Source organism: Chamaea fasciata, unplaced genomic scaffold (assembly GCF_029207755.1).
Source record: "Chamaea fasciata isolate MVZ Bird 193981 ecotype frontalis unplaced genomic scaffold, bChaFas1.0.hap1 SCAF_475, whole genome shotgun sequence".
NCBI lineage: Eukaryota > Metazoa > Chordata > Aves > Passeriformes > Sylviidae > Chamaea > Chamaea fasciata.
Genome location: NW_027094560.1, coordinates 27,508 through 53,538, shown reverse-complemented (window position 1 = coordinate 53,538; position 26,031 = coordinate 27,508). Strand labels below are relative to the sequence as shown.

General features: G+C 59.0%; 1 protein-coding gene across 1 annotated transcript in view; it reads left to right on the top strand.

Moving 5' to 3' along the window:
• Nucleotides 1–25,473, top strand: part of CPSF1 (cleavage and polyadenylation specific factor 1) — a gene marked incomplete at its 5' end in the record, with an annotated part of 46,470 nt that extends 20,997 nt beyond the window's left edge. The window contains 17 exons of the mRNA XM_066208795.1: nt 162–333; nt 2,421–2,618; nt 4,020–4,109; nt 4,206–4,367; nt 5,911–6,063; nt 6,693–6,809; nt 7,066–7,156; nt 8,555–8,639; nt 9,472–9,613; nt 10,234–10,386; nt 11,893–12,069; nt 12,602–12,668; nt 15,676–15,723; nt 15,812–15,967; nt 17,444–17,573; nt 21,043–21,181; nt 23,008–25,473. Of these exons, the coding sequence (XP_066064892.1) occupies nt 162–333; nt 2,421–2,618; nt 4,020–4,109; nt 4,206–4,367; nt 5,911–6,063; nt 6,693–6,809; nt 7,066–7,156; nt 8,555–8,639; nt 9,472–9,613; nt 10,234–10,386; nt 11,893–12,069; nt 12,602–12,668; nt 15,676–15,723; nt 15,812–15,967; nt 17,444–17,573; nt 21,043–21,181; nt 23,008–23,055 (2,128 nt within the window). The remainder of the gene's footprint in view (nt 1–161; nt 334–2,420; nt 2,619–4,019; nt 4,110–4,205; nt 4,368–5,910; nt 6,064–6,692; nt 6,810–7,065; nt 7,157–8,554; nt 8,640–9,471; nt 9,614–10,233; nt 10,387–11,892; nt 12,070–12,601; nt 12,669–15,675; nt 15,724–15,811; nt 15,968–17,443; nt 17,574–21,042; nt 21,182–23,007) is intronic.
• Nucleotides 25,474–26,031: the final 558 nt, after the last annotated feature.

Genomic DNA, 26,031 nt, shown 5'->3' with positions numbered 1-26,031 from the left:
GTGTGTTCCCAGGTGTGCCCAGGTGTCCCCAGGTGTCCCCAGGTGTGTGCCCAGGTGTGCCCAGCTGTCCCCAGGTGTCCCCAGGTGTCCCCAGGTGTGCCCAGGTGTGCCCAGGTGTGCCCAGGTGTGCCCAGGTGTGTGTAATCCCGGCTGTTGCTCAGTGACTCCGTGGACGACGAGGAGGAGATGCTCTACGGGGACTCGGGCGCCTCGGGCCGCTCCCCGCCCAGGGAGGAGCCGCGGCGGGCGGGAGCCCCCGAGAGGGACCCGCCCCCCCTGAGCCCCGAGCCCTCCCATTGGTGCGTGCTGGCCCGGGAGAACGGCAACATGGAGGTGACTGGGATGGACTGGGATGGACTGGGAGGGACTGGGAGGGACTGGGAGGGACTGGGAATGGACTGGGATAGACTGGGAGGGACTGGGACGGAACTGGGAGGGACTGGGAGGGACTGGGAATGGACTGGGATAGACTGGGAGGGACTGGGAGGGACTGGGAGGGATTGGGATGGGACTGGGAATGGACTGGGATGGACTGGGAGGGAACTGGGAGGGACTGGGATGGACTGGGAGGGACTGGAAATGGACTGGGAGGGTCTGGGATGGACTGGGAGAGAACTGGGATGGACTGGGAATGGACTGGGAGGGACTGGGATGGACTGGGAGGGACTGGGAGAGAACTGGGATGGACTGGGAATGGACTGGGAGGGACTGGGAATGGACTGGGAGGGACTGGGAATGGACTGGGAGGGACTGGGAGAGAACTGGGATGGACTGGGAATGGACTGGGAGGGACTGGGATGGACTGGGAGGGACTGGGAGGGAACTGGGAGGGACTGGGATAGACTGGAATGGACTGGGAGGGACTGGGATAGACTGGGAGGGAACTGGGAGGGACTGGGATAGACTGGGAGGGAACTGGGAGAGAACTGGGAGAGAACTGGGATGGATTGGGAGGGGCTGGAGCAGACTGGGAATTCATCCCATTTTCCCCCACGTAGATCCCATTGTTTCCCCTCCGTGATTTTTGTCTTCCCTCTGAAATTTCCATTTTCCCTGTCAGCATTCCCATTGTTTCCCTGTCAGAATTCCCATTGTTTCCCCATCAGAATTCCCATTGTTTCCCATCAGCATTCCCATTGTTTCCCGTCAGCATTCCCATTGTTTCCCGTCAGCATTCCCATTGTTTCCCCGTCAGCATTCCCATTGTTTCCCCGTCAGCATTCCCATTGTTTCCCCGTCAGCATTCCCGTTGTTCCCCGTCAGCATTCCCATTGTTTCCCCGTCAGCATTCCCATTGTTTCCCTGTCAGCATTCCCATTGTTTCCCTGTCAGCATTCCCATTGTTTCCCCGTCAGCATTCCCATTGTTTCCCGTCAGCATTCCCATTGTTTCCCATCAGCATTCCCATTGTTTCCCGTCAGCATTCCCATTGTTTCCCGTCAGCATTCCCATTGTTTCCCCGTCAGCATTCCCATTGTTCCCCGTCAGCATTCCCATTGTTTCCCCGTCAGCATTCCCGTTGTTTCCCCGTCAGCATTCCCATTGTTTCCTGTCAGAATTCCCATTGTTTCCCGTCAGCATTCCCATTGTTTCCCCGTCAGCATTCCCATTGTTTCCCTGTCAGCATTCCCATTGTTTCCCCATCAGAATTCCCATTGTTTCCCCATCAGCATTCCCATTGTTCCCCGTCAGCATTCCCATTGTTTCCCCATCAGCATTCCCATTGTTTCCTGTCAGAATTCCCGTTGTTTCCCTGTCAGCATTCCCATTGTTTCCCGTCAGCATTCCCATTGTTTCCCCATCAGAATTCCCGTTGTTTCCCCATCAGCATTCCCATTGTTTCCCCATCAGCATTCCCATTGTTTCCCGTCAGCATTCCCATTGTTCCCCGTCAGCATTCCCATTGTTTCCCATCAGCATTCCCATTGTTTCCCCATCAGCATTCCCATTGTTTCCTGTCAGAATTCCCATTGTTTCCCCGTCAGCATTCCCATTGTTTCCCCATCAGCATTCCCATTGTTTCCCGTCAGCATTCCCATTGTTTCCCCGTCAGCATTCCCATTGTTTCCCGTCAGCATTCCCATTGTTTCCCGTCAGCATTCCCATTGTTTCCTGTCAGCATTCCCATTGTTTCCCATCAGCATTCCCATTGTTCCCCGTCAGCATTCCCATTGTTTCCCCGTCAGCATTCCCATTGTTTCCCCGTCAGCATTCCCATTTTCCCCTCGGAATTCCCGTTCTTTTCCCTCCCCGATTTTCATTTCCCCTCTCTGATTTTCCTTCCCGCTCTGCAATTCCCCTTGGCTTCGCCCCAGAATTCACATCCCACCTCCCCAAAACTCCCATTTTTTTTTTCGGCCAAAATTCCCATTTTTTCCCCCAAAACAAATTCCCGTTTTTTCCCCGTCGCGTCCGCGCAGATCTACCAGGTGCCCGAGTGGCGCCTGGTGTTCCTGGTGAAGAACTTCCCGGTGGGACAGCGCGTGCTGGTGGACTCGTCCTTCGGGCAGCCGCCGGCCGAGCCGCGCAAGGAGGAGCGCGGAGAGCGGGAGCTGCCGCACGTGCGCGAGCTGCTGCTGGCCGGGCTGGGCCGCGCGCGCGCCCGCCCCTTCCTGCTGGTACTGGGAGCACTGGGAGAACTGGGAACGGCACTGGGAATGGCACTGGGAGCACTGGGAGAACTGGGAATGGCACTGGGAGAACTGGGAATGTCTCTGGAGCTGCCGCACGTGCGCGAGCTGCTGCTGGCCGGGCTGGGCCGCGCGCGCGCCCGCCCCTTCCTGCTGGTACTGGGAGCACTGGGAGAACTGGGAATGGCACTGGGAATGGCACTGGGAGCACTGGGAATGGCACTGGGAGCACTGGGAGCACTGGGAGTGTCTCTGGAGCTGCCGCACGTGCGCGAGCTGCTGCTGGCCGGGCTGGGCCGCGCGCGCGCCCGCCCCTTCCTGCTGGTACTGGGAGCACTGGGAGCACTGGGAGAACTGGGAATGGCACTGGGAATGGCACTGGGAATGGCACTGGGAATGGCACTGGGAGCACTGGGAACGGCACTGGGAGCACTGGGAGAACTGGGAATGGCACTGGGAACAGCACTGGGAATGGCACTGGGAGCACTGGGAACACTGGGAATGGCACTGGGAGCACTGGGAGCACTGGGAGCACTGGGAGCACTGGGAATGGCACTGGGAGCACTGGGAACGGCACTGGGAGCACTGGGAACGGCACTGGGAGCACTGGGAATGGCACTGGGAGCACTGGGAACGGCACTGGGAGAACTGGGAACGGCACTGGGAGCACTGGGAACGGCACTGGGAGCACTGGGAACGGCACTGGGAGCACTGGGAGCACTGGGAGCACTGGGAATGTCTCTGGAGCTGCCGCACGTGCGCGAGCTGCTGCTGGCCGGGCTGGGCGCGCGCGCGCGCCCGCCCCTTCCTGCTGGTACTGGGAGCACTGGGAGAACTGGGAGAACTGGGAATGGCACTGGGAATGGCACTGGGAATGGCACTGGGAATGGCACTGGGAGCACTGGGAGCACTGGGAGAACTGGGAACGGCACTGGGAGCACTGGGAATGGCACTGGGAATGGCACCGGGAGCACTGGGAGCACTGGGAGCACTGGGAATGGCACTGGGAATGGCACTGGGAGCACTGGGAGAACTGGGACAGAGTTTTGGGGTCTCTGGGATGGATTTTGGGCCCCCCAGGTGCATTTCAGGCCCCCCTGACCCGTTTTCGGGCCCCCCTGACCCATTTTCGGGCCCCCCTGACCCATTTTCAGGCCCCCCAGGTGTATTTTGGGCCCCCCAGGTGCATTTTGGGCCCCCCAGGTGTATTTTGGGCCCCCCAGGTGTATTTCGGGCCCCCCTGACCCGTTTTCGGGCCCCCCTGACCCGTTTTCGGGCCCCCCTGACCCATTTTCGGGCCCCCCTGACCCGTTTTCGGGCCCCCCAGGTGCATTTTGGGCCCCCCTGACCCGTTTCCGGGCCCCCCTGACCCGTTTCCGGGCCCCCCAGGTGCACGTGGAGCAGGAGCTGCTGCTCTACGAGGCCTTCGCCCACGACTCCCAGCTGGGCCAGGCCAACCTCAAGGTTCGCTTCCGCAAGGTGAGGAGGGGGAGGGGCGGGGAGGGGTCTCCACTACCTGCGGGGGGAGGGGGTCGGAGGGTTTTGGCCACCTCACCCCCCCCGCCCCCCCCCCAGGTGCCCCACGGGATCAATTTCCGGGAGAAGAAGCCGAAGCCGTCGCGGAAGAAGCCGGAGGGGCCGGGCGGAGGCGCCGGGGGGAGCCCCGAGGAGCCGGGGGGGCCCCGGGGGCGCGTGGCGCGCTTCCGGCCCTTCCGCGACATCTACGGATACTCCGGGGTGAGCGGGGACCCGGAAACGGGGAGGGGGAGCCGGAATGGGGAGGGGACGCCGGAAATGGGGAAGGGGAGTCCAAAAATGGGGAGGGGGAGCCGGAAATGGGGAGGGGACACCGGAAATGGGGAAGGGGAGTCCAAAAATGGGGAGGGGGAGCCGGAAATGGGGAGGGGGAGCCCGGAAAGGGGGAAGGGGACGCTGAAAATGGGGAGGGGGACGCTGAAAATGGGGAGGGGGAGCCCGGAAATGGGGAGGGGACCCTGAAAATGGGGAGGGGGAGCCGGAAATGGGGAGGGGAGCCGGAAATGGGGAGGGGGACCCTGGAAATGGGGAGGGGGAGCCGGAAATGGGGAGGGGAGCCGGAAATGGGGAGGGGGACCCTGGAAATGGGGAGGGGGAGCCGGAAATGGGGAGGGGAGCCGGAAATGGGGAGGGGACACTGAAAATGGGGAGGGGACACCGGAAATGGGGAGGGGGACGCTGAAAATGGGGAGGGGGAGTCCAAAAATGGGGAGGGGACACTGAAAATGGGGAAGGGACGCTGAAAATGGGGAGGGGGACCCCAAAAATGGGGAGGGGAGCCCGGAAATGGGGAGGGGGAGTCCGGAAATGGGGAGGGGGACCCCAAAAATGGGGAGGGGAGCCCGGAAATGGGGAGGGGGAGTCCGGAAATGGGGAGGGGGAGCCCGGGTCTATGGGGAGACCCCAACAATGGGGGAAGGGTCCCTAAAACCAGGCTGGGACCCCGAATCTATGGGGCGGGGACCCCAGAAATGGGCTGGGACCCCGAATCTGGGGGCGGAACCCACACCTGGGGGGCTCCGGGGGTCCCTCACCTGTGCCCAGGTGTTCCTCACCTGTCGCTCACCTGTGCCTGCCCAGGTGTTCACCTGAGGCTCCTCCCCCCGCCGGGTGCTGCTGCTGGGGGTCTCTGGGTGTCCCTGTCCCCATTCCCTGGGGGGGAGGGGGGTCACTCACCTGTCCCCAGGTGTCCCTCACCTGTCCCCAGGTGTCCCTCACCTGTCCCCAGGTGTCCCTCACCTGTCCCCAGATGTCCCTCACCTGTCCTCAGGTGTTCCTCACCTGTCGCTCACCTGTCCCCAGGTGTTCACCTACAACCCCTCCCTGCACTGGGGAGTCTCTGGGTGTCCCTGTCCCCTACCTGGGTGTGCCCAGGTGTGCCCAGGTGTATCTCACCTGTCCCTCACCTGTCGCTCACCTGTGCCCAGGTGTTCACCTGAGGCTCCTCCCCTCACTCGATGTTGTTCAGGGGTATCTCTGGGTGCCCCTGTCCCCACCTGGGGGGGGTCCCTCACCTGTGCCCAGGTGTATCTCACCTGTGCCCAGGTGTATCTCACCTGTTGCTCACCTGTGCCCAGGTGTTCACCTGAGGCTCCTCCCCTCACTCGATGTTGTTCAAGGGGGTCTCTGGGTGTCCCTGTCCCCACCTGGGTGTCCCTGGGGTACCTCACCTGTGCCCAGGTGTATCTCACCTGTGCCCAGGTGTATCTCACCTGTCGCTCACCTGTCGCTCACCTGTGCCCAGGTGTTCATCTGCGGCCCCTCCCCGCACTGGGTGCTGCTGACGGGCCGGGGGGCGCTGCGGCTCCACCCCATGGCCATCGACGGCCCCGTGGAATCCTTCGCCCCCTTCCACAACGTCAACTGCCCCAAGGGCTTCCTCTACTTCAACCGACAGGTGAGCGCACCTGGGCGCACCTGGGCCTGGGGGGCACCTGGGGGCACCTGGGCACACCTGGGGGCACCTGGGAACACTTGGGGGGTCACCTGGGGGTCACCTGGGGGAGGGTCTGAGCTGGCCCAAGGGCTTCCTGTACTTCAACTGACAGGTGAGCGCACCTGGGGTCACCTGGGGGGGCACCTGGGGGCACCTGGGGGGCACCTGGGCACACCTGGGGGGCACCTGGGGGGCACCTGGGCACACCTGGGGGCACCTGTGGGGGCCTGGGCGCACCTGGGGGGGGCACCTGGGCACACCTGGGGGCACCTGGGCACACCTGGGGGTTTACCTGGACACACCTGGGGAGGGTCTTGAGCCGTTTTTGGGGGGATTTTGGGGCTCAGGGGGAGCTGCGGATCAGCGTGCTGCCCCCACACCTGGCCGGTGACACACCTGAGCCGTTTTTGGGGGGATTTTGGGCTCAGGGGGAGCTGCGGATCAGCGTGCTGCCCCCACACCTGGCCGGTGACACACCTGAGCCGTTTTTGGGGGGATTTTGGGCTCAGGGGGAGCTGCGGATCAGCGTGCTGCCCCCACACCTGGCCGGTGACACACCTGAGCCGTTTTTGGGGGGATTTTGGGCTCAGGGGGAGCTGCGGATCAGCGTGCTGCCCGCTTACCTGTCGTACGACGCGCCCTGGCCGGTGAGGAAGATCCCGCTGCGCTGCACCGCCCACTACGTGGCCTATCACGTGGAGTCCAAGGTGGGCGGGGCCGGGGACGCACCTGGGATACACCTGGGGCACTCCCGGAACACACCTGGGCACGGCTGGGATACACCTGGGCGCACCTGGGACACACCTGGGACACACCTGGGACACACCTGGTGTACACAGTTGGCCACAGGTGGCTTGGGGGGGGTTATGGGGGATTTTGGGAGGTCCCAGGTGTTGTCGGGGGTCCCAGGTGCTGTCGGGGGTCCCAGGGGGTCTCTGAGGTGTGTCCCCGCCCCCTCCCCAGGTGTACGCGGTGGCCACGAGCTCCCCCCACCCCTGCACCCGGATCCCGCGGATGACGGGCGAGGAGAAGGAGTTCGAGAGCATCGAGAGAGGTGGGGCTCACCTGGGCACACCTGGGGACACACCTGGGCACACCTGGGGACACCTGGGGGGACACCTGGGGACACCTGAGGGGACACCTGGGGACACTTGGGGACACACCTGGGGACACCTGGGGACACCTGGGGACACCTGGGGACACCTGGGGGGACACCTGAGGACACGCCCAGTGCCCTCTGGGTTCCCCCCCAGGTGTCCCCCCATTCCCGGTGTCCCCATTCCCGCTGTCCCCATTCCCGCTGTCCCCATTCCCGGTGTCCCCATTCCCGCTGTCCCCATTCCCGGTGTCCCCAATCCCGGTGTCCCCATTCCCGCTGTCCCCATTCCCGCTGTCCCCAGTCCCGCTGTCCCCAATCCCGCTGTCCCCATTCCCGCTGTCCCCATTCCCGGTGTCCCCATTCCCGCTGTCCCCATTCCCGGTGTCCCCATTCCCGGTGTCCCCATTCCCGCTGTCCCCATTCCCGCTGTCCCCAGTCCCGCTGTCCCCATTCCCGGTGTCCCCATTCCCGCTGTCCCCATTCCCGGTGTCCCCATTCCCGGTGTCCCCATTCCCGCTGTCCCCATTCCCGCTGTCCCCAATCCCGCTGTCCCCAATCCCGGTGTCCCCAATCCCGCTGTCCCCGTTCCCGCTGTCCCCAATCCCGCTGTCCCCATTCCCGGTGTCCCCAATCCCGGTGTCCCCATTCCCGCTGTCCCCATTCCCGGTGTCCCCATTCCCGGTGTCCCCATTCCCGCTGTCCCCGTTCCCGCTGTCCCCATTCCCGCTGTCCCCATTCCCGGTGTCCCCATTCCCGGTGTCCCCAATCCCGCTGTCCCCGTTCCCGCTGTCCCCATTCCCGGTGTCCCCAATCCCGCTGTCCCCGTTCCCGCTGTCCCCATTCCCGCTGTCCCCAATCCCGCTGTCCCCGTTCCCGCTGTCCCCGTTCCCGCTGTCCCCATTCCCGGTGTCCCCGTTCCCGCTGTCCCCATTCCCGTTGTCCCCATTCCCGCTGTCCCCATTCCCGGTGTCCCCATTCCCGCTGTCCCCAATCCCGCTGTCCCCATTCCCGGTGTCCCCAATCCCGGTGTCCCCATTCCCGGTGTCCCCAATCCCGGTGTCCCCATTCCCGGTGTCCCCATTCCCGGTGTCCCCAATCCCGCTGTCCCCGTTCCCGCTGTCCCCATTCCCGGTGTCCCCGTTCCCGCTGTCCCCATTCCCGTTGTCCCCATTCCCGCTGTCCCCATTCCCGGTGTCCCCATTCCCGCTGTCCCCAATCCCGCTGTCCCCATTCCCGGTGTCCCCAATCCCGGTGTCCCCATTCCCGCTGTCCCCATTCCCGGTGTCCCCGTTCCCGCTGTCCCCATTCCCGGTGTCCCCAATCCCGCTGTCCCCAATCCCGCTGTCCCCGCAGACGAGCGCTACGTCCCCCCGCAGCAGGAAGCGTTCAGCATCCAGCTCATCTCCCCCGTCAGCTGGGAGGCCATCCCCAACACCAGGTGAGACCCCGGCCACACCTGGGCACCCCGGACACACCTGGGGGGCCCGAAATACACCTGGGGAACCGGAAATACACCTGGGGAGCCCAAAATACACCTGGGGAACTGGAAATACACCGGGGGAGCCGGAAATACACCTGGGGAGCCCAAAATACACCTGGGGAGCCGGAAATACACCTGGGGAGCCGGAAATACACCTGGGGAACTGGAAATACACCTGGGGACCCAAAATACACCTGGGGAGCCGGAAATACACCTGGGGAACTGGAAATACACCTGGGGAGCCCAAAATACACCTGGGGAACTGGAAATACACCGGGGGAGCCGGAAATACACCTGGGGAGCCCAAAATACACCTGGGGAGCCGGAAATACACCTGGGGAGCCGGAAATACACCTGGGGAACTGGAAATACACCTGGGGACCCAAAATACACCTGGGGAGCCGGAAATACACCTGGGGAACTGGAAATACACCTGGGGACGCCAAATACGCCTGGGGACCCCGAAATACACCTGGGGAACCCCAAATACACCTGGGGAACCCCAAATACACCTGGGGAACCCAAAATACACCTGGGGACCTCAAATCCCCCCCCAACCCTACCTGTGCTCACCTGTCCTCTCACCTGTGCCCACCTGAGCTCTCCTGTTCCCCCCCGACGTCATCCAGCTAACCTGATCCCACCTGGTGTCTCACCTGTCGCCGGGATCGCTTTGGGGGAGTGGGAGCACCTCACCTGGGTGGGGTGACACGACCCCGGGGTGCCCCCTGACCCCACCTGTGCTCACCTGAGCTCACCTGGCGTCTCACCTGGCGTCTCACCTGTGCAGGATCGCCCTGGAGGAGTGGGAGCACGTCACCTGCATGAAGACGGTGTCGCTGCGCTCCGAGGAGACGGTGTCGGGCCTCAAGGGCTACGTGGCCGTGGGCACCTGCCTGATGCAGGGCGAGGAGGTCACCTGCCGGGGCAGGGTACGCACCTGGGCGCACCTGGGGACGCACCTGGGGACACCTGGGGACACACCTGGGCGCACCTGGGGACACCTGGGGACACACCTGGGCGCACCTGGGGACACACCTGGGCACACCTGGGGGCACCTGGGGACACACCTGGGGACACCTGGGCACAGCTGGGAGGGATGCCAGGACACACCTGGGAAGTCCAAGACTCACCTGGGCCCTCCCTGACTCACCTGGTGATGTCCCAGGACTCACCTGGGCCCTCCGTGACTCACCTGGTGATGTCCCAGGTCTCACCTGGGCCCTCCATGACTCACCTGGTGATGTCCCTGGGCTCACCTGGGCCCTCCCTGACTCACCTGGGCTCACCTGGGCCCTCCGTGACTCACCTGGTCTCACCTGGGCCCTCCCTGACTCACCTGGTGATGTCCCAGGACTCACCTGGGCCCTCCCTGACTCACCTGGTCTCACCTGGGCTCTCCGTGACTCACCTGGTGATGCCCCTGGTCTCACCTGGGCCCTCCATGACTCACCTGGTCTCACCTGGGCCCTCCGTGACTCACCTGGTGATGTCCCTGGGCTCACCTGGGCTCTCCGTGACTCACCTGGACTCACCTGTGTCACCTGTGCAGATCCTGATCCTGGACGTCATCGAGGTGGTTCCCGAGCCGGGGCAGCCGCTGACCAAGAACAAGTTCAAGGTTCTCTACGAGAAGGAGCAGAAGGGACCCGTGACGGCGCTGTGCCACTGCCACGGCTACCTGGTGTCCGCCATCGGCCAGAAGGTACACCTGGGACACACCTGGGACACCTGGGGACACCTGGGGATACACCTGGGACACCTGGGACAGCTGGGGACACCTGGGGACACCTGGGGATACACCTGGGGACACCTGGGGACACACCTGGGACACCTGGGACACACCTGGGACACCTGGGACACCTGGGCACACCTGGGGACACCTGGGCACACCTGGGCACACCTGGGCACATCTGGGGATACACCTGAGGACACCTGGGGACACTGGGGACACCTGGGGACACCTGAGACAGCTGGGGACACCTGGGACAGCTGGGGACACCTGGGGATACACCTGGGGACACCTGGGACACCTGGGGACACCTGGGCACACCTGGGGACACCTGGGGACACCTGGGGACACCTGGGCACACCTGGGGACACCTGGGACACACCTGGGACACCTGGGCACACACCTGGGACACCTGGGCACACCTGGGACACCTGGGGACACCTGGGACAGCTGGGGACACCTGGGACACCTGGGACAGCTGGGGACACCTGGGACACCTGGGACACCTGGGACACCTGGGGACACCTGGGACAGCTGGGGACACCTGGGACACCTGGGACACCTGGGACACCTGGGCACACCTGGGACACACCTGGGCACACCTGGGGACACCTGGGGACACACCTGGGACACCTGGGGACACCTGGGCACATCTGGGGACACCTGGGCACACCTGGGGACACCTGGGGACACCTGGGGACACCTGGGACAGCTGGGGACACCTGGGACAGCTGGGGACACCTGGGGACACCTGGGGACACCTGGGACAGCTGGGACACACCTGGGGACACCTGGGACACCTGGGGACACCTGGGGACGCCTGGGGACACACCTGGGGACACCTGGGACAGCTGGGACACCTGGGGACACCTGGGACACCTGGGGACACCTGGGGACACCTGGGGACACCTGGGGACACCTGGGACACACCTGGGACACCTGGGGACACCTGGGACAGCTGGGGACACCTGGGGACACCTGGGGACACCTGGGACACCTGGGACACACCTGGGGACCCACCTGGGAGACACCTGGGACAGCTGGGGACACCTGGGCACACCTGGGAGACACCTGGGACACCTGGGACAGCTGGGGACACCTGGGGACACCTGGGGATACACCTGGGGACACCTGGGGACACCTGGGGACACCTGGGACACCTGGGACAGCTGGGGACACCTGGGGACACCTGGGGATACACCTGGGGACACCTGGGGACACCTGGGGACACCTGGGGACACACCTGGGACACCTGGGACACACCTGGGGACACCTGGGGACACCTGGGACACACCTGGGGACACCCACAGTCACCTCAGGGTGTCCCTGTCCTCTCAGATCTTCCTGAGGAACCCCAAGGACACCGAGGTGACCTTGGTGGCCGCTCAGCATTGGTTGGGTTGGGTTGGTGACCTGAGGTGCCACCAGGAGGTCAGAGGTCACCACGGTGCCCTCAAGGTGCCCCTGTCCCCTCCCCAGATCTTCCTGTGGAGCCTGAAGGACAACGAGCTGACGGGCATGGCCTTCATCGACACGCAGCTCTACATCCACCAGATGATCAGCGTCAAGAGCTTCATCCTGGCCGCCGACCTCATGAAGAGCATCTCGCTGCTGCGCTACCAGGAGGAGAGCAAGACCCTGTCCCTCGTCAGCCGGGTGAGCCGCCGGCACGCCGCGCCGCCCGCCGGGCCGCCGGAACCTCGCCGGGGCCGCCCAACCCTCCGCGGGGTCACCAAAGTCCCCACCGGGGTCACCGAATTGGCTCTGGGGTCACCAAAGTGTCCCAGGGGGTCACCGAATTGGCTCCGGGGTCACCAGAGTCTCCACCGGGGTCACCGAATTGGCTCTGGGGTCACCAAAGTGTCCCAGGGGGTCACCGAGTTGGCTCTGGGGTCACCAAAGTGTCCCAGGGGGTCACCGAATTGGCTCTGGGGTCACCAAAGTCTCCCAGGGGGTCACCGAGTTGGCTCTGGGGTCACCAAAGTCCCCACCGGGGTCACCGAATTGGCTCTGGGGTCACCAAAGTCTCCACCGGGGTCACCAAATCCTCCCTGGGGCCACCAAACCACCCACACACCTGGAGGTCTCCGGTGACACCCGGGGGACACCCGAGGGTCTCGGGGAGCACTCGGTGCTCTGGGCGCTGCCGCCCCCGGCGCGGCGACGGTGACGGCGCTGTCCCCGGCAGGACGCCAAGCCGCTGGAGGTCTACAGCGTGGACTTCATGGTGGACGGCACGCAGCTGGGATTCCTGGGTAGGGACGGGGGCCGGGCGGGCGGGGTTGGGGAGGGGCGGGGCTCGGGTTGAGATTCGGCGGGTTTGGGGCGGGTTTGGATGGATCTCGTCGGGTTTGGTCGAGTTCGGGTGGGGCTGAGTTGGGTTTGGGTCGAGTTCCGGTGCGTTTTGGTGGGGTTTGGTTGGTTTTGGTTGGGTTTGGTTGAGTTTGGATGGGTTTGGCTGGTTTTGGTTGGTTTTGGTTGGGTTTCTTTTGGTTTGGATGAATTTTGTTGGGTTTGGTTGAGTTTAGTTGGGTTTGGGTTGGGTTTGGTTGAGTTTGGTTGAGTTTGAGTGGGTCTGGTTGAGTTTGGGTCGAGTTTAGGCAGGTTTTGTTGAGTTTCGGTTGGGTTTTGGTTGGGTTTGGTTGGGTTTCGTTTGGTTTGGATGAATTTCGTTGGGTTTGGTTGATGGTAGTTGGGTTTGGTTGGGTTTGGTTGAGTTTGGTTTGGTTTGGTTGACCATAGTTGGGTTTAGTTGAGTTCAGTTGGGTTTGGTTTACTTTAGTTGAGTTTGGTTGGGTTTGGTTGAGTTTGGTTGGGTTTGATTTGGTTTGGTTGAGTTTGGTTGGGTTTGGTTGACCGTAGTTGGGTTTGGTTGAGTTTAATTGGGTTGGGTTGACTGTAGTTGGGTTTGGTTGACTTTGGTTGACTTTGGTTGGGTTTGGTTGGGTTTGGTTGACTTTGGTTGGGTTTGGTTGACTTTGGTTGGGTTTGGTTGGGTTTGGTTGACCGTAGTTGGCTTTGGTTGACTTTGGTTGGGTTTGGTTGAGTTTGGTTGACTTTGGTTGGGTTTGGTTGAGTTTAATTGGGTTGGGTTGACTGTAGTTGGGTTTGGTTGACTTTGGTTGACTTTGGTTGGGTTTGGTTGGGTTTGGTTGACTTTGGTTGAGTTTGGTTGACTTTGGTTGACTTTGGTTGGGTTTGGTTGACTTTGGTTGGGTTTGGTTGGGTTTGGTTGACCATAGTTGGCTTTGGTTGACTTTGGTTGGGTTTGGTTGAGTTTGGTTGACTTTGGTTGGGTTTGGTTGGGTTTGGTTGACTTTGGTTGGGTTTGGTTGGGTTTGGTTTGGTTTGGTTGGGTTTGGTTGGGTTTGGTTGAGTTTGGTTGACCTTAGTTGGGTTTGGTTGAGTTTGGTTGACTTTGGTTGGGTTTGGTTGACTTTAGTTGAGTTTGGTTGGGTTTGGTTGGGTTTGGTTGACCGTAGTTGGCTTTGGTTGGGTTTGGTTGACTTTGGTTGGGTTTGGTTGAGTTTGGTTGGATTTGGTTGGGTTTGGTTGGGTTTGGTTGACTTTAGTTGAGTTTGGTTGGATTTGGTTGGGTTTGGTTGGGTTTGGTTGGGTTTGGTTGAGTTTGGTTGACCGTAGTTGAGTTTGGTTGGGTTTGGTTGGGTTTGGTTGACCGTAGTTGGGTTTGGTTGAGTTTAATTGGTTTGGGTTGACCATAGTTGGCTTTGGTTGACTTTGGTTGGGTTTGGTTGGGTTTGGTTGGGTTTGGTTGGGTTTGGTTGACCGTAGTTGGCTTTGGTTGAGTTTCCCGGGGCTTCAGGTGCCCTTGGCCAAGCTGAGTTCCGTTCGGTTGGTTTTGGTTGATCCCAGTTGGGTCCGAGTTGGGTTTGGGTGACTTCGGGTGCGTGGGGTTGAATTCGGTTGAGTTCAGGTGAGTTTCGGGTGGGTTTGGTTGAGGTTGGGTCGGGTTTGGGTGGATTTGAGTCGAATTTGGGTGGATTTGGGTTGAATTTGGCTGAATTTGTGATTAAGTGGATTTGGGTTGAATTCGGGTGAATTTGGGCAAATTTGGTGGATTTGGGTTGAATTTGAGTGAATTTGGGCAAATTTGGCTGAATTTGTGATTGAGTGAATTTTGGTTGAATTTGGGTGACTTGGGGTTGAATTTGGGTGGATTTGGGTGGATTTGGGTAAATTTGGGTTAATTTGGGCAAATTTGGGTTGAATTTGGCTGAATTTGTGATTGAGTGAATTTGGGCTGAATTTTGGTTGAATTTGGGTAAATTTGGGCAAATTTGGGTTGAATTTGAGTGAACGGGCGAAATTTGGGTTAAATTTCATTTGAATTTGGGTAAATTTGGGTGGATTTTGGTTGAATTTGGGTTGAATTTGGGTGAATTTGGGATTGAATGATTTTGGGGTGAATTTGGCTGAATTTGGCTGAATTTGCGATTGAGTGGATTTGGGTTGAATTTGGGCAAATTTGAGTGAATTTGGGTTGAATTTGGGTAAATTTGGGTGGATTTTGGGTGGATTTTGGGTTGAAATTTGGCTGAATTCATGATTGAGTGAATTTGGGTTGAATTTGGGCCAATTTGGGTTGAATTTGGCTGAATTTGCGATTGAGTGGATTTGGGCTGAATTTGGGTGGATTTGGGCTGAATTTGGGTAAATTTGGGTGAATTTGGGTTGAATTGTGTTGAATTTGGGTAAATTTGAGTGAATTTGAGTAAATTTAGGTTGAACTTGGGTAAATTTAGGTTGAATTCGGGTAAATTTAGGTTGAATTCAGGTGAATTTGGGATTGAATGATTTTGGCTTGAATTTGGCTGAATTTGGGCAAATTTGGGTTGAATTTGGCTGAATTTGCGATTGAGTGGATTTGGGTTGAATTTGGGTGGATTTGGGTTGAATTTGGGTGGATTTGGGCTGAATTTGGGTGGATTTGGGTTGAATTGTGTTGAATTTGGGTAAATTTGAGTGAATTTGGGTGGATTTGGGCTGAATTCGGGTAAATTTCGGTTGAATTCGGGTGAATTTGGGATTGAATGAATTTGGGTTGAATTTGGTTGAATTTGGGTTGAATTTTGGCTGAATTTGGCTGAATTGGGCTCAACTTGTGATTGCGCGGATTCGGCTCGGATTTGGCTAAATTCGGCTGAAATTTCATTTGAGTTTGGGTTGAAGTCGTGGGAAGTCGGTTGAATTCCGTCCGCCTTTCGCCGAACCTCACCGACTCCCCCTCCCACCCCCCCTCAGTGTCCGACCGCGACCGCAACCTGCTGGTCTACATGTACCTGCCTGAAGGTGAGCGGGGCGGGGCCGGGTGTCCCCCCCTCCCCCCCCAGGTGAGCTCAGGTGAGCCCCGGTGACCGGTGGGCGTGTCCCCCCCCAGCCAAGGAGTCCTTCGGGGGGCTGCGGCTGCTGCGCCGCGCCGACTTCCACGTGGGCGCCCACGTCAACACCTTCTGGAGGACGCCGTGCCGGGGCCACGCCGAGGGGCCCAACCGCCGCTCCAGCACCTGGGAGAACAAGCACATCACCTGGTTCGGTGAGCGGCGCGCACCTGGGGACACCTGGGGATACACCTGGAGACACCTGGGGACACCTGGGGACAGCTGGGGACACCTGGGGACAGCTGGGGACACCTGGGGACACCTGGGGACACCTGGGGACAGCTGGGGACACCAGGGACACCTGGGGACACCTGGGGACAGCTGGGGACACCAGGGACACCTGGGGACACCTGGGGACAGCTGGGGACACCAGGGACACCTGGGGACACCTGGGGACACCTGGGGACACCTGGGACACCTGGGGACACCTGGGGACAGCTGGGGACACCTGGGGACACCTGGGGACACCTGGGGACAGCTGGGGACACCTGGGGACACCTGGGGACACCTGGGACACCTGGGGACACCTGGGGACACCTGGGGACACCTGGGACACCGGGGACACCTGGGGACACCTGGGCACACCTGGGCACACCTGGGGACACCTGGGGACACACCTGGGGACACACCTGGGGACACCTGGGGACACCTGGACACACCTGGGGGAACAAACACGTCACGTGGCTCGGTGAGCGACACACCTGGGCTGGGATTTGGGTGCAGGTTCCAGGTGTGTCTCCCGACTGTTGGGGTTTGGGGTTCCAGAATTTGGGATTTTGGGATTCGGGATTTTGGGATTTGGAATTTTGGGATTCGGGATTTTGGGATTTTGGGTTTTGGGATTCGGGATTTTGTGATTCGGCATTTTGGGATTCGGGGCAGAATTCAGGTTTGGGGATTTGGGGTTCCAGGATTTGGGGCGGAATTCGGGATTTTGACGTCTTTGGGATTCGGGAATTTGGGATTTCAGGATTTAGGGATTTGATATTTTGGGATTTTGGGAGTTTGGGATTATTTGGGTTCCAAGACTTGGGATTTTGGAATTCAGGATTTGGAATTTTGCAATTTGGGATTTGGGGATTTGGGGATTCGGGATTTTGGTTTTTGGGATTTTGGGATTTTGGTTTTTGGAATTTGGGGAATTTGGGATTTGGGGATTCGGGATTTTGGGATTTTGGGAATTTGGTTTTTGGGATTTGGGGATTTTGGGATTTGGGGATTTGGGGAATTTGGGAATTTGGGATTTTGGGATTTGGGAATTTGGGGGATTTGGGGATTTGGGGATTTTGGGATTCGGGGATTCGGGATTTTGGGAATTTGGTTTTTGGGATTTGGGGATTTTGGGATTTGGGGATTTGGGGAATTTGGGAATTTGGGATTTTGGGATTTGGGAATTTGGGGGATTTGGGGATTTGGGGATTTTGGGATTCGGGGATTCGGGATTTTGGTTTTTGGGAATTTGGGATTTGGGATTTTGGGAATTTGGGATTTGGGGATTTTGGGATTTTGGGATTTTGGGATTTTGGGGAATTTGGGATTTTGGGGTTTGGGGAATTTGGGCATTTGGGAATTTGGTTTTTGGGATTTGGGGATCTGGGATTTGGGGCGCCCTGACGCCCGTCTCCCCGCAGCGACGCTGGACGGGGGCCTGGGGCTGCTGCTGCCCATGCAGGAGAAAACCTACAGGAGACTGCTGATGCTGCAGAACGCGCTCAGCTCCGCCCTGCCGCACCTGGCCGGCCTCAACCCACGGGCCTTCAGGTAATGGCGCACCTGGGCGCACCTGGGGACAGCTGGGGACACCTGGGACCACCTGGGCGCACCTGGGGACAGCTGGAGACAGCTGGGGACAGCTGGGACACACCTGGGCGCACCTGGGACCACCTGGGGACAGCTGGGACACACCTGGGCACACCTGGGGACACCTGGGCGCACCTGGGCACACCTGGGACCACCTGGGACACACCTGGGCACACCTGGGGACAGCTGGGACACACCTGGGGACAGCTGGGGACAGCTGGGACACACCTGGGCACACCTGGGACCACCTGGGGACAGCTGGGACACACCTGGAATACACTGGGACACACCTGGGCACACCTGGGGACAGCTGGGGACACCTGGGGACAGCTGGGACACACATGGGCGCACCTGGGACCACCTGGGCGCACCTGGGGACAGCTGGGGACAGCTGGGCGCACCTGGGACACACCTGGATACACCTGTCCCACCTGTCCCACCTGTCCCACCTGTCCTCACCTGTCCCACCCGTCCTCACCTGTCCCACCTGTCCCACCTGTCTCACCTGTCCCACCTGTCTCACCTGTCCCACCTGTCTCACCTGTCCCACCTGTCCCACCTGTCTCACCTGTCCTCACCTGTCCCACCTGTCCCTCACCTGTCCTCACCTGTCCTCACCTGTCCTCACCTGTCCCACCTGTCCTCATCTGTCCCACCTGTCCCACCTGTCCCACCTGTCCCACCTGTCCTCACCTGTCCCACCTGTCCCACCTGTCCCACCCGTCTCACCCGTCCCACCTGTCCCACCTGTCCCACCTGTCCCACCTGTCCTCACCTGTCCCACCTGTCCCACCTGTCCCACCTGTCTCACCTGTCCCACCTGTCCCACCTGTCCTCACCTGTCCCACCTGTCCCACCTGTCCCACCTGTCTCACCTGTCCCACCTGTCCCACCTGTCCCACCTGTCCCACCTGTCCTCACCTGTCCCACCTGTCCCACCTGTCCCACCTGTCTCACCTGTCCTCACCTGTCCCACCTGTCCTCACCTGTCTCACCTGTCCCACCTGTCCCACCTGTCCCACCTGTCCCACCTGTCCTCACCTGTCCCACCTGTCCTCACCTGTCCTCACCCGTCCCACCTGTCCCACCTGTCCCACCTGTCCCACCTGTCCTCACCTGTCCCACCTGTCCTCACCTGTCTCACCTGTCCCACCTGTCCCACCTGTCCTCACCTGTCCCACCTGTCCCACCTGTCCTCACCTGTCCCACCTGTCTCACCTGTCCCACCTGTCCCACCTGTCCCACCTGTCCCCACCTGTCCTCACCTGTCCCACCTGTCCTCACCTGTCCTCACCTGTCCCACCTGTCCCACCTGTCCCACCTGTCCTCACCTGTCCCACCTGTCCTCATCTGTCCCACCTGTCCCACCTGTCCCACCTGTCCCACCTGTCCTCACCTGTCCCCACCTGTCCCACCTGTCTCACCTGTCTCACCTGTCCCACCTGTCCCACCTGTCTCACCTGTCCTCACCTGTCCCACCTGTCCCACCTGTCTCACCTGTCTCACCTGTCCCACCTGTCCCACCTGTCTCACCTGTCCCACCTGTCCCACCTGTCCCACCTGTCCTCACCTGTCCCACCTGTCCCACCTGTCTCACCTGTCTCACCTGTCCCACCTGTCCCACCTGTCTCACCTGTCCCACCTGTCCCACCTGTCCCACCTGTCCTCACCTGTCCCACCTGTCCCACCTGTCCCACCTGTCCTCACCTGTCCCACCTGTCTCACCTGTCCCACCTGTCCCACCTGTCCCACCTGTCCCCACCTGTCCTCACCTGTCCCACCTGTCCTCACCTGTCCTCATCTGTCCCACCTGTCCCACCTGTCCCACCTGTCCTCACCTGTCCCACCTGTCCTCATCTGTCCCACCTGTCCCACCTGTCCCACCTGTCCCACCTGTCCTCACCTGTCCCCACCTGTCCCACCTGTCTCACCTGTCTCACCTGTCCCCACCTGTCCCACCTGTCTCACCTGTCTCACCTGTCCCCACCTGTCCCACCTGTCCCACCTGTCTCACCTGTCCTCACCTGTCCCACCTGTCCCACCTGTCTCACCTGTCCTCACCTGTCCCACCTGTCCCACCTGTCTCACCTGTCCTCACCTGTCCCACCTGTCCTCACCTGTCCTCACCTGTCCCACCTGTCCCACCTGTCCCACCTGTCCCACCTGTCCCACCTGTCCTCACCTGTCCTACCTGTCCCACCTGTCTCACCTGTCCCACCTGTCCCACCTGTCCCACCTGTCTCACCTGTCCTCACCTGTCCCACCTGTCCTCACCTGTCTCACCTGTCCCACCTGTCCTCACCTGTCCCACCTGTCCTCACCTGTCCCCACCTGTCCTCACCTGTCCCACCTGTCCCACCCGTCCCACCTGTCCCACCCGTCTCACCTGTCCCACCCGTCTCACCTGTCCCACCTGTCCTCACCTGTCCCACCCGTCCCACCTGTCCCACCCGTCTCACCTGTCCCACCCGTCTCACCTGTCCCACCTGTCCTCACCTGTCCTCACCTGTCCCACCTGTCCCACCTGTCCCACCTGTCCCTCACCTGTCCCACCCGTCTCACCCGTCTCACCTGTCCCACCTGTCCCACCTGTCTCACCTGTCCCACCTGTCCCACCTGTCCCACCTGTCCCACCTGTCCCACCTGTCCTCACCTGTCCCACCTGTCCCACCTGTCCCACCTGTCCCACCTGTCTCACCTGTCCCACCTGTCCCACCTGTCCCACCTGTCCCACCTGTCCCACCTGTCCTCACCTGTCCCACCTGTCCCACCTGTCCTCACCTGTCCCACCTGTCCTCACCTGTCTCACCTGTCCCACCTGTCCCACCTGTCCTCACCTGTCCCACCTGTCCCACCTGTCCTCACCTGTCCCACCTGTCTCACCTGTCCCACCTGTCCCACCTGTCCCACCTGTCTCACCTGTCCTCACCTGTCCTCACCTGTCTCACCTGTCCCACCTGTCTCACCTGTCCCACCTGTCCTCACCTGTCCTCACCTGTCCCCACCTGTCCCACCTGTCCTCACCTGTCCCACCTGTCCCACCTGTCCCACCTGTCCCACCTGTCCCACCTGTCCTCACCTGTCCCACCTGTCCCACCTGTCCCACCTGTCCTCACCTGTCCCACCTGTCCCACCTGTCCCACCTGTCCCACCTGTCCTCACCTGTCCCACCTGTCCCACCTGTCCCACCTGTCCTCACCTGTCCTCACCTGTCCCCACCTGTCCCACCTGTCCCACCTGTCCTCACCTGTCCTCACCTGTCCCCACCTGTCCCACCTGTCTCACCTGTCCCACCTGTCCCACCTGTCCTCACCTGTCCCACCTGTCCCACCTGTCTCACCTGTCCTCACCTGTCCCACCTGTCCCACCTGTCCCACCTGTCTCACCTGTCTCACCTGTCTCACCTGTCCCACCTGTCCCACCTGCGCAGGTTGCTGCAGTCGGAGCGGCGGCTGCTGCAGAACGCCGTGCGCAACGTCCTGGACGGGGAACTGCTGGGCCGCTTCCTTTACCTGAGCGCCATGGAGAGGGGGGAGCTGGCCAAGAAGATCGGCACCACACCTGAGATCGTGAGTGTGGGCCAGGGGTGGGGCCGGACAGGTGTGGGGCTGGGACAGGTGTGGGGCTGGGACAGGTGTGGGGCCGGACCGGTGTGGGACAGGGACAGGTGTGGGGCTGGACAGGTGTGGGACAGGTGTGGGGCTGGACAGGTGTGGGGCCAGACAGGTGTGGGGCAGGACAGGTGTGGGGCTGGACAGGTGTGGGGCAGGACTGGTGTGGGGCTGGACAGGTGTGGGGCTGGACAGGTGTGGGGCTGGACAGGTGTGGGGCAGGACAGGTGTGGGGCAGGACAGGTGTGGGGCAGGACAGGTGTGGGGCTGGACAGGTGTGGGGCTGGACAGGTGTGGGACAGGACTGGTGTGGGGCTGGACAGGTGTGGGGCTGGACAGGTGTGGGGCAGGACAGGTGTGGGGCAGGACAGGTGTGGGGCTGGACAGGTGTGGGGCCAGACAGGTGTGGGGCAGGTGTGGGGCTGGGACAGGTGTGGGGCAGGGACAGGTGTGGGACAGGTGTGGGGCTGGACAGGTGTGGGGCTGGACAGGTGTGGGGCTGGACAGGTGTGGGGCAGGTGTGGGGCTGGACAGGTGTGGGGCCGGACAGGTGTGGGGCTGGACAGGTGTGGGGCTGGGACAGGTGTGGGGCCAGACAGGTGTGGGGCTGGACAGGTGTGGGGCTGGGACAGGTGTGGGGCCAGACAGGTGTGGGGCAGGACAGGTGTGGGGCAGGACAGGTGTGGGGCTGGACAGGTGTGGGACAGGACTGGTGTGGGGCTGGACAGGTGTGGGGCAGGACAGGTGTGGGGCAGGACAGGTGTGGGGCAGGACAGGTGTGGGGCAGGTGTGGGGCAGGACAGGTGTGGGGCAGGACAGGTGTGGGGCAGGACAGGTGTGGGGCAGGTGTGGGGCAGGACAGGTGTGGGGCTGGACAGGTGTGGGGCTGGGACAGGTGTGGGGCCAGACAGGTGTGGGGCAGGACAGGTGTGGGGCAGGACAGGTGTGGGGCAGGACAGGTGTGGGGCAGGTGTGGGGCAGGACAGGTGTGGGGCAGGACAGGTGTGGGGCAGGACAGGTGTGGGGCAGGTGTGGGGCAGGACAGGTGTGGGGCCGGACAGGTGTGGGGCTGGACAGGTGTGGGGCTGGACAGGTGTGGGGTCGGACAGGTGTGGGGCAGGTGTGGGGCTGGACAGGTGTGGGGCTGGACAGGTGTGGGGCTGGGACAGGTGTGGGGCAGGGACAGGTGTGGGGCTGGACCGGTGTGGGGCAGGTGTGGGGCACGACAGGTGTGGGGCCGGACCGGTGTGGGGCCGGACCGGTGTGGGGCAGGTGTGGGGCAGGACAGGTGTGGGGCAGGACAGGTGTGGGGCAGGTGTGGGGCTGGGACAGGTGTGGGGCAGGTGTGGGGTAGGTGTGGGGCAGGACAGGTGTGGGACAGGTGTGGGGCAGGTGTGGGGCCGGACAGGTGTGGGGCCGGTGTGGGGCTGGACAGGTGTGGGGCCGGTGTGGGGCTGGACAGATGTGGGGCAGGTGTGGGGCAGGACAGGTGTGGGGCAGGACAGGTGTGGGGCAGGACAGGTGTGGGGCCGGTGTGGGGCTGGACAGGTGTGGGGCCGGTGTGGGGCTGGACAGATGTGGGGCAGGTGTGGGGCAGGACAGGTGTGGGGCAGGTGTGGGGCAGGACAGGTGTGGGGCAGGTGTGGGGCAGGTGTGGGGCAGGACAGGTGTGGGGCAGGACAGGTGTGGGGCCGGACAGGTGTGGGGCAGGTGTGGGGCAGGACAGGTGTGGGGCACAGGTGAGGTTTGGCCAGGTGAGCTCTGACCGTTCCCTCCCCCCACAGATCCTGGACGACCTCCTGGAGATCGACCGAGTCACCGCCCACTTCTGAGGGCCCCAAAAAATCCCCAAAAAACCCCAAAATCCCCCAAAAATCCCAGAAAACCCCAAAATCCCCCAAAATCCCCCAAAATGCCCCAAAAAACCCCAAAACAGCAAAAAAAAAAAAAATCCCCAAAAAATTCAAAACTCAAAAACCCCAAAAATTCAAAAAAATCCCAAAAAACCCGGACCCCAAAACCCCAAAAAATCCCCAAAAATCCCCAAAAAAATCCCCCCAAAAAAACAAAAAAAAAAGTTTTTTTAAAAAATCAAGAATTCCAAACCCCAAATCCCTAAAAATCCCCCCAAAAATCCAAAAAACACCAAAAAGATTTTTTTTAAAAAAAATTTGAAGACTCCAAACCCCAAAATCCCAAAAATCCCCCCAAAAAATCCCCAAAAATCAAAAAAAAAAAATCCCAAAAAATCCCCAAAAACCCAAAAAGAATTTAAAAAAATTTCAAAACCCCAAATCCCCAAAAATCCCCCAAAACAATCCCAAAAATCGCCAAAAAACACACCAAAAAAAAAAATTAGAAAAAAAAAACCTCCAAACCCCAAAATCCCAAAAATCCCCAAAAAATCCCCCCAAAAGCAGAATTTTTTAAAAAATAAAAACCTCAAAACCCCAAATCCCAAAAAATCCCCCAAAAACTCCAAAAAACCCCCAAAAATCCCCCCAAAAAACCAAAAAAAATATTTAAAAACAGAAGAATAAAACTCCAAACCCCCAAAAATCCCCCAAAAGTCCCCAAAAAACCCCCCAAAACCCCCCAAAAAAATTTAAAAATAAAATCTCCAAACCCCCAAAACCCCAAAAATCCCCCAAATTAACTCCAAAAAATCCCCCCAAAAACCCAAAAAATCCCCCCAAAAATCCCCAAAAAACACAGAAAAAAAAATTAAAAACAAAAAAATAAAACTCTGAACCCCCAAAACCCCAAAAAAACCCCCAAAAGACCCAAAATCCCCCCAAAAAAAACCCAAAAAAACCTCAAAAATCCCCCCCAAAAAACCCAAAAAAATCCCCCCCAAAAAAACCCAAAACCCCCAAAAATCCCCAAAAAATCCCCCCCAAAAACCCCCAAAACCCCCAAAAACCCCCCCAAAAAAACCACACGAAAATTTTCAAAACAAAAACATAAGCCCCCAAAAACCCCCCAAAATCCCCCAAAATCCCCAAAAAACACACAAAATCTAAAAACAAACAAAAAAAAACCTCCGAACCCCCCAAAACCCCAAAAATCCCCCAAATTTCCCCAAAATCCCCCCAAAAAAATCCCCAAAAATCCCCCCAAAAGACCCAAAATCCCCCCAAAAAAAGCCCCCAAAAAACCCCAAAAATCCCCCCCAAAAAACCCAAAAAAATCCCCCCCCAAAAAACCCCAAAACCCCCCAAAATGCCCCCAAAAAAACCCCCAAAAATCCCAAAAAACACGCAAAATTTAAAAACATAAAACTCCAAACCCCCAAAACCCCAAAAATCCCCCCAAAAATCCCAAAATCCCCCCAAAAATCCCCAAAAAATCCCCCCAAAAACCACACGAAAATTTTCAAAACAAAAACATAAACCCCCAAAACCCCCAAAAATTCCCCAAAATCCCCCCAAAAATCCCCAAAAAAACCACACCAAAAAAAAATTAAAACCAAAAAAATAAAACTCCAAACCCCCCAAAAACCCCCCAAAATCCCCAAAAAAACCACCAAAAAAATTGAAAAACAAAAACATAAACCCCCCAAAATCCCCAAAATTCCCCAAAATCCCCAAAATCCCCAAATCCCCCAAATTCCCCCAAAACCCCCAAAAATCCCCCCAAAAATCCCCCCAAAACACCAAAAACTCCCCCAAAAAACACAAAAAAAATTGAAAAACAAAAACATAAATCCCCAAAACCCCCCAAATTCCCCCAAAATTCCCCCCAAAATCCCCCCAAAATCCCCCCAAAAAAACACACAAAAAAATTTAAAACTGAAAATATAAAACTCCAAACCCCCCAAAACCCCCCAAAAATCCCCAAAAAACCACCAAAAACATTGAAAAACAAAAACATAAACCCCCACAATCCCCAAACCCCCCCCAAAAAACCCAAAAAAGCCCCAAAAAACACACAAAATTTAGAAACATTAAACTCCAAAACCCCCCAAAAATCCCCCCAAAAATCCCAAAATCCCCCCAAAAATCCCCCAAAAATCCCCCCAAAAACCACAAAAAAAATTTGAAAAACAAAAACATAAACCCCCAAAACCCCCCAAAATTCTCCAAAATCCCCCCAAAAATCCCCCAAAAAAAACACACAAAAAAATTTAAAACCGAAAATATAAAACTCCAAACCCCCCAAAAACCCCCCAAAAATCCCCAAAAAACACAAAAAAATTGAAAAACAAAAACATAAATCCCCAAATTCCCCCAAAACCCCCCAAAATCCCCCCCAAAAAATTTAAAAATAAAATCTCCAAACCCCCAAAACCCCAAAAATCCCCCCCAAAAAAACCCCAAAAACCCCCCAAAACGCCAAAAAATCCCCAAAAAACACACAAAAAATTTTCAAAACAAAACCATAAACCCCCCAAACCCCCCCAAATCCCCCAAAAATCCCCCCCAAAAACCCTCAAACCCCCCAAAAATCCCAAAAAACACACAGAATTTAAAAACATAAAACTCCAAACCCCCAAAACCCCAAAAATCCCCCCAAAAATCCCAAAATCCCCCCAAAAAACCCCAAAAAATCCCCCAAAAAACCCCCAAAAATCCCCCCAAAAACACCAAAAAAAATTGAAAAACAAAAACATAAACTCCCCAAACCCCCCAAAATTCCCCAAAAATCCCCCAAATTTCCCCAAAATCCCCCCAAAAAACCCCCCAAAAAACCCCAAAAATCCCCCCCCCAAAAAAAACCCCAAAACCCCCAAAAATCCACCCCAAAAAACCCCCCAAAAAAACCCCAAAACCCCCAAAAATCCACCCCAAAAAACCCCCCAAAAAAAC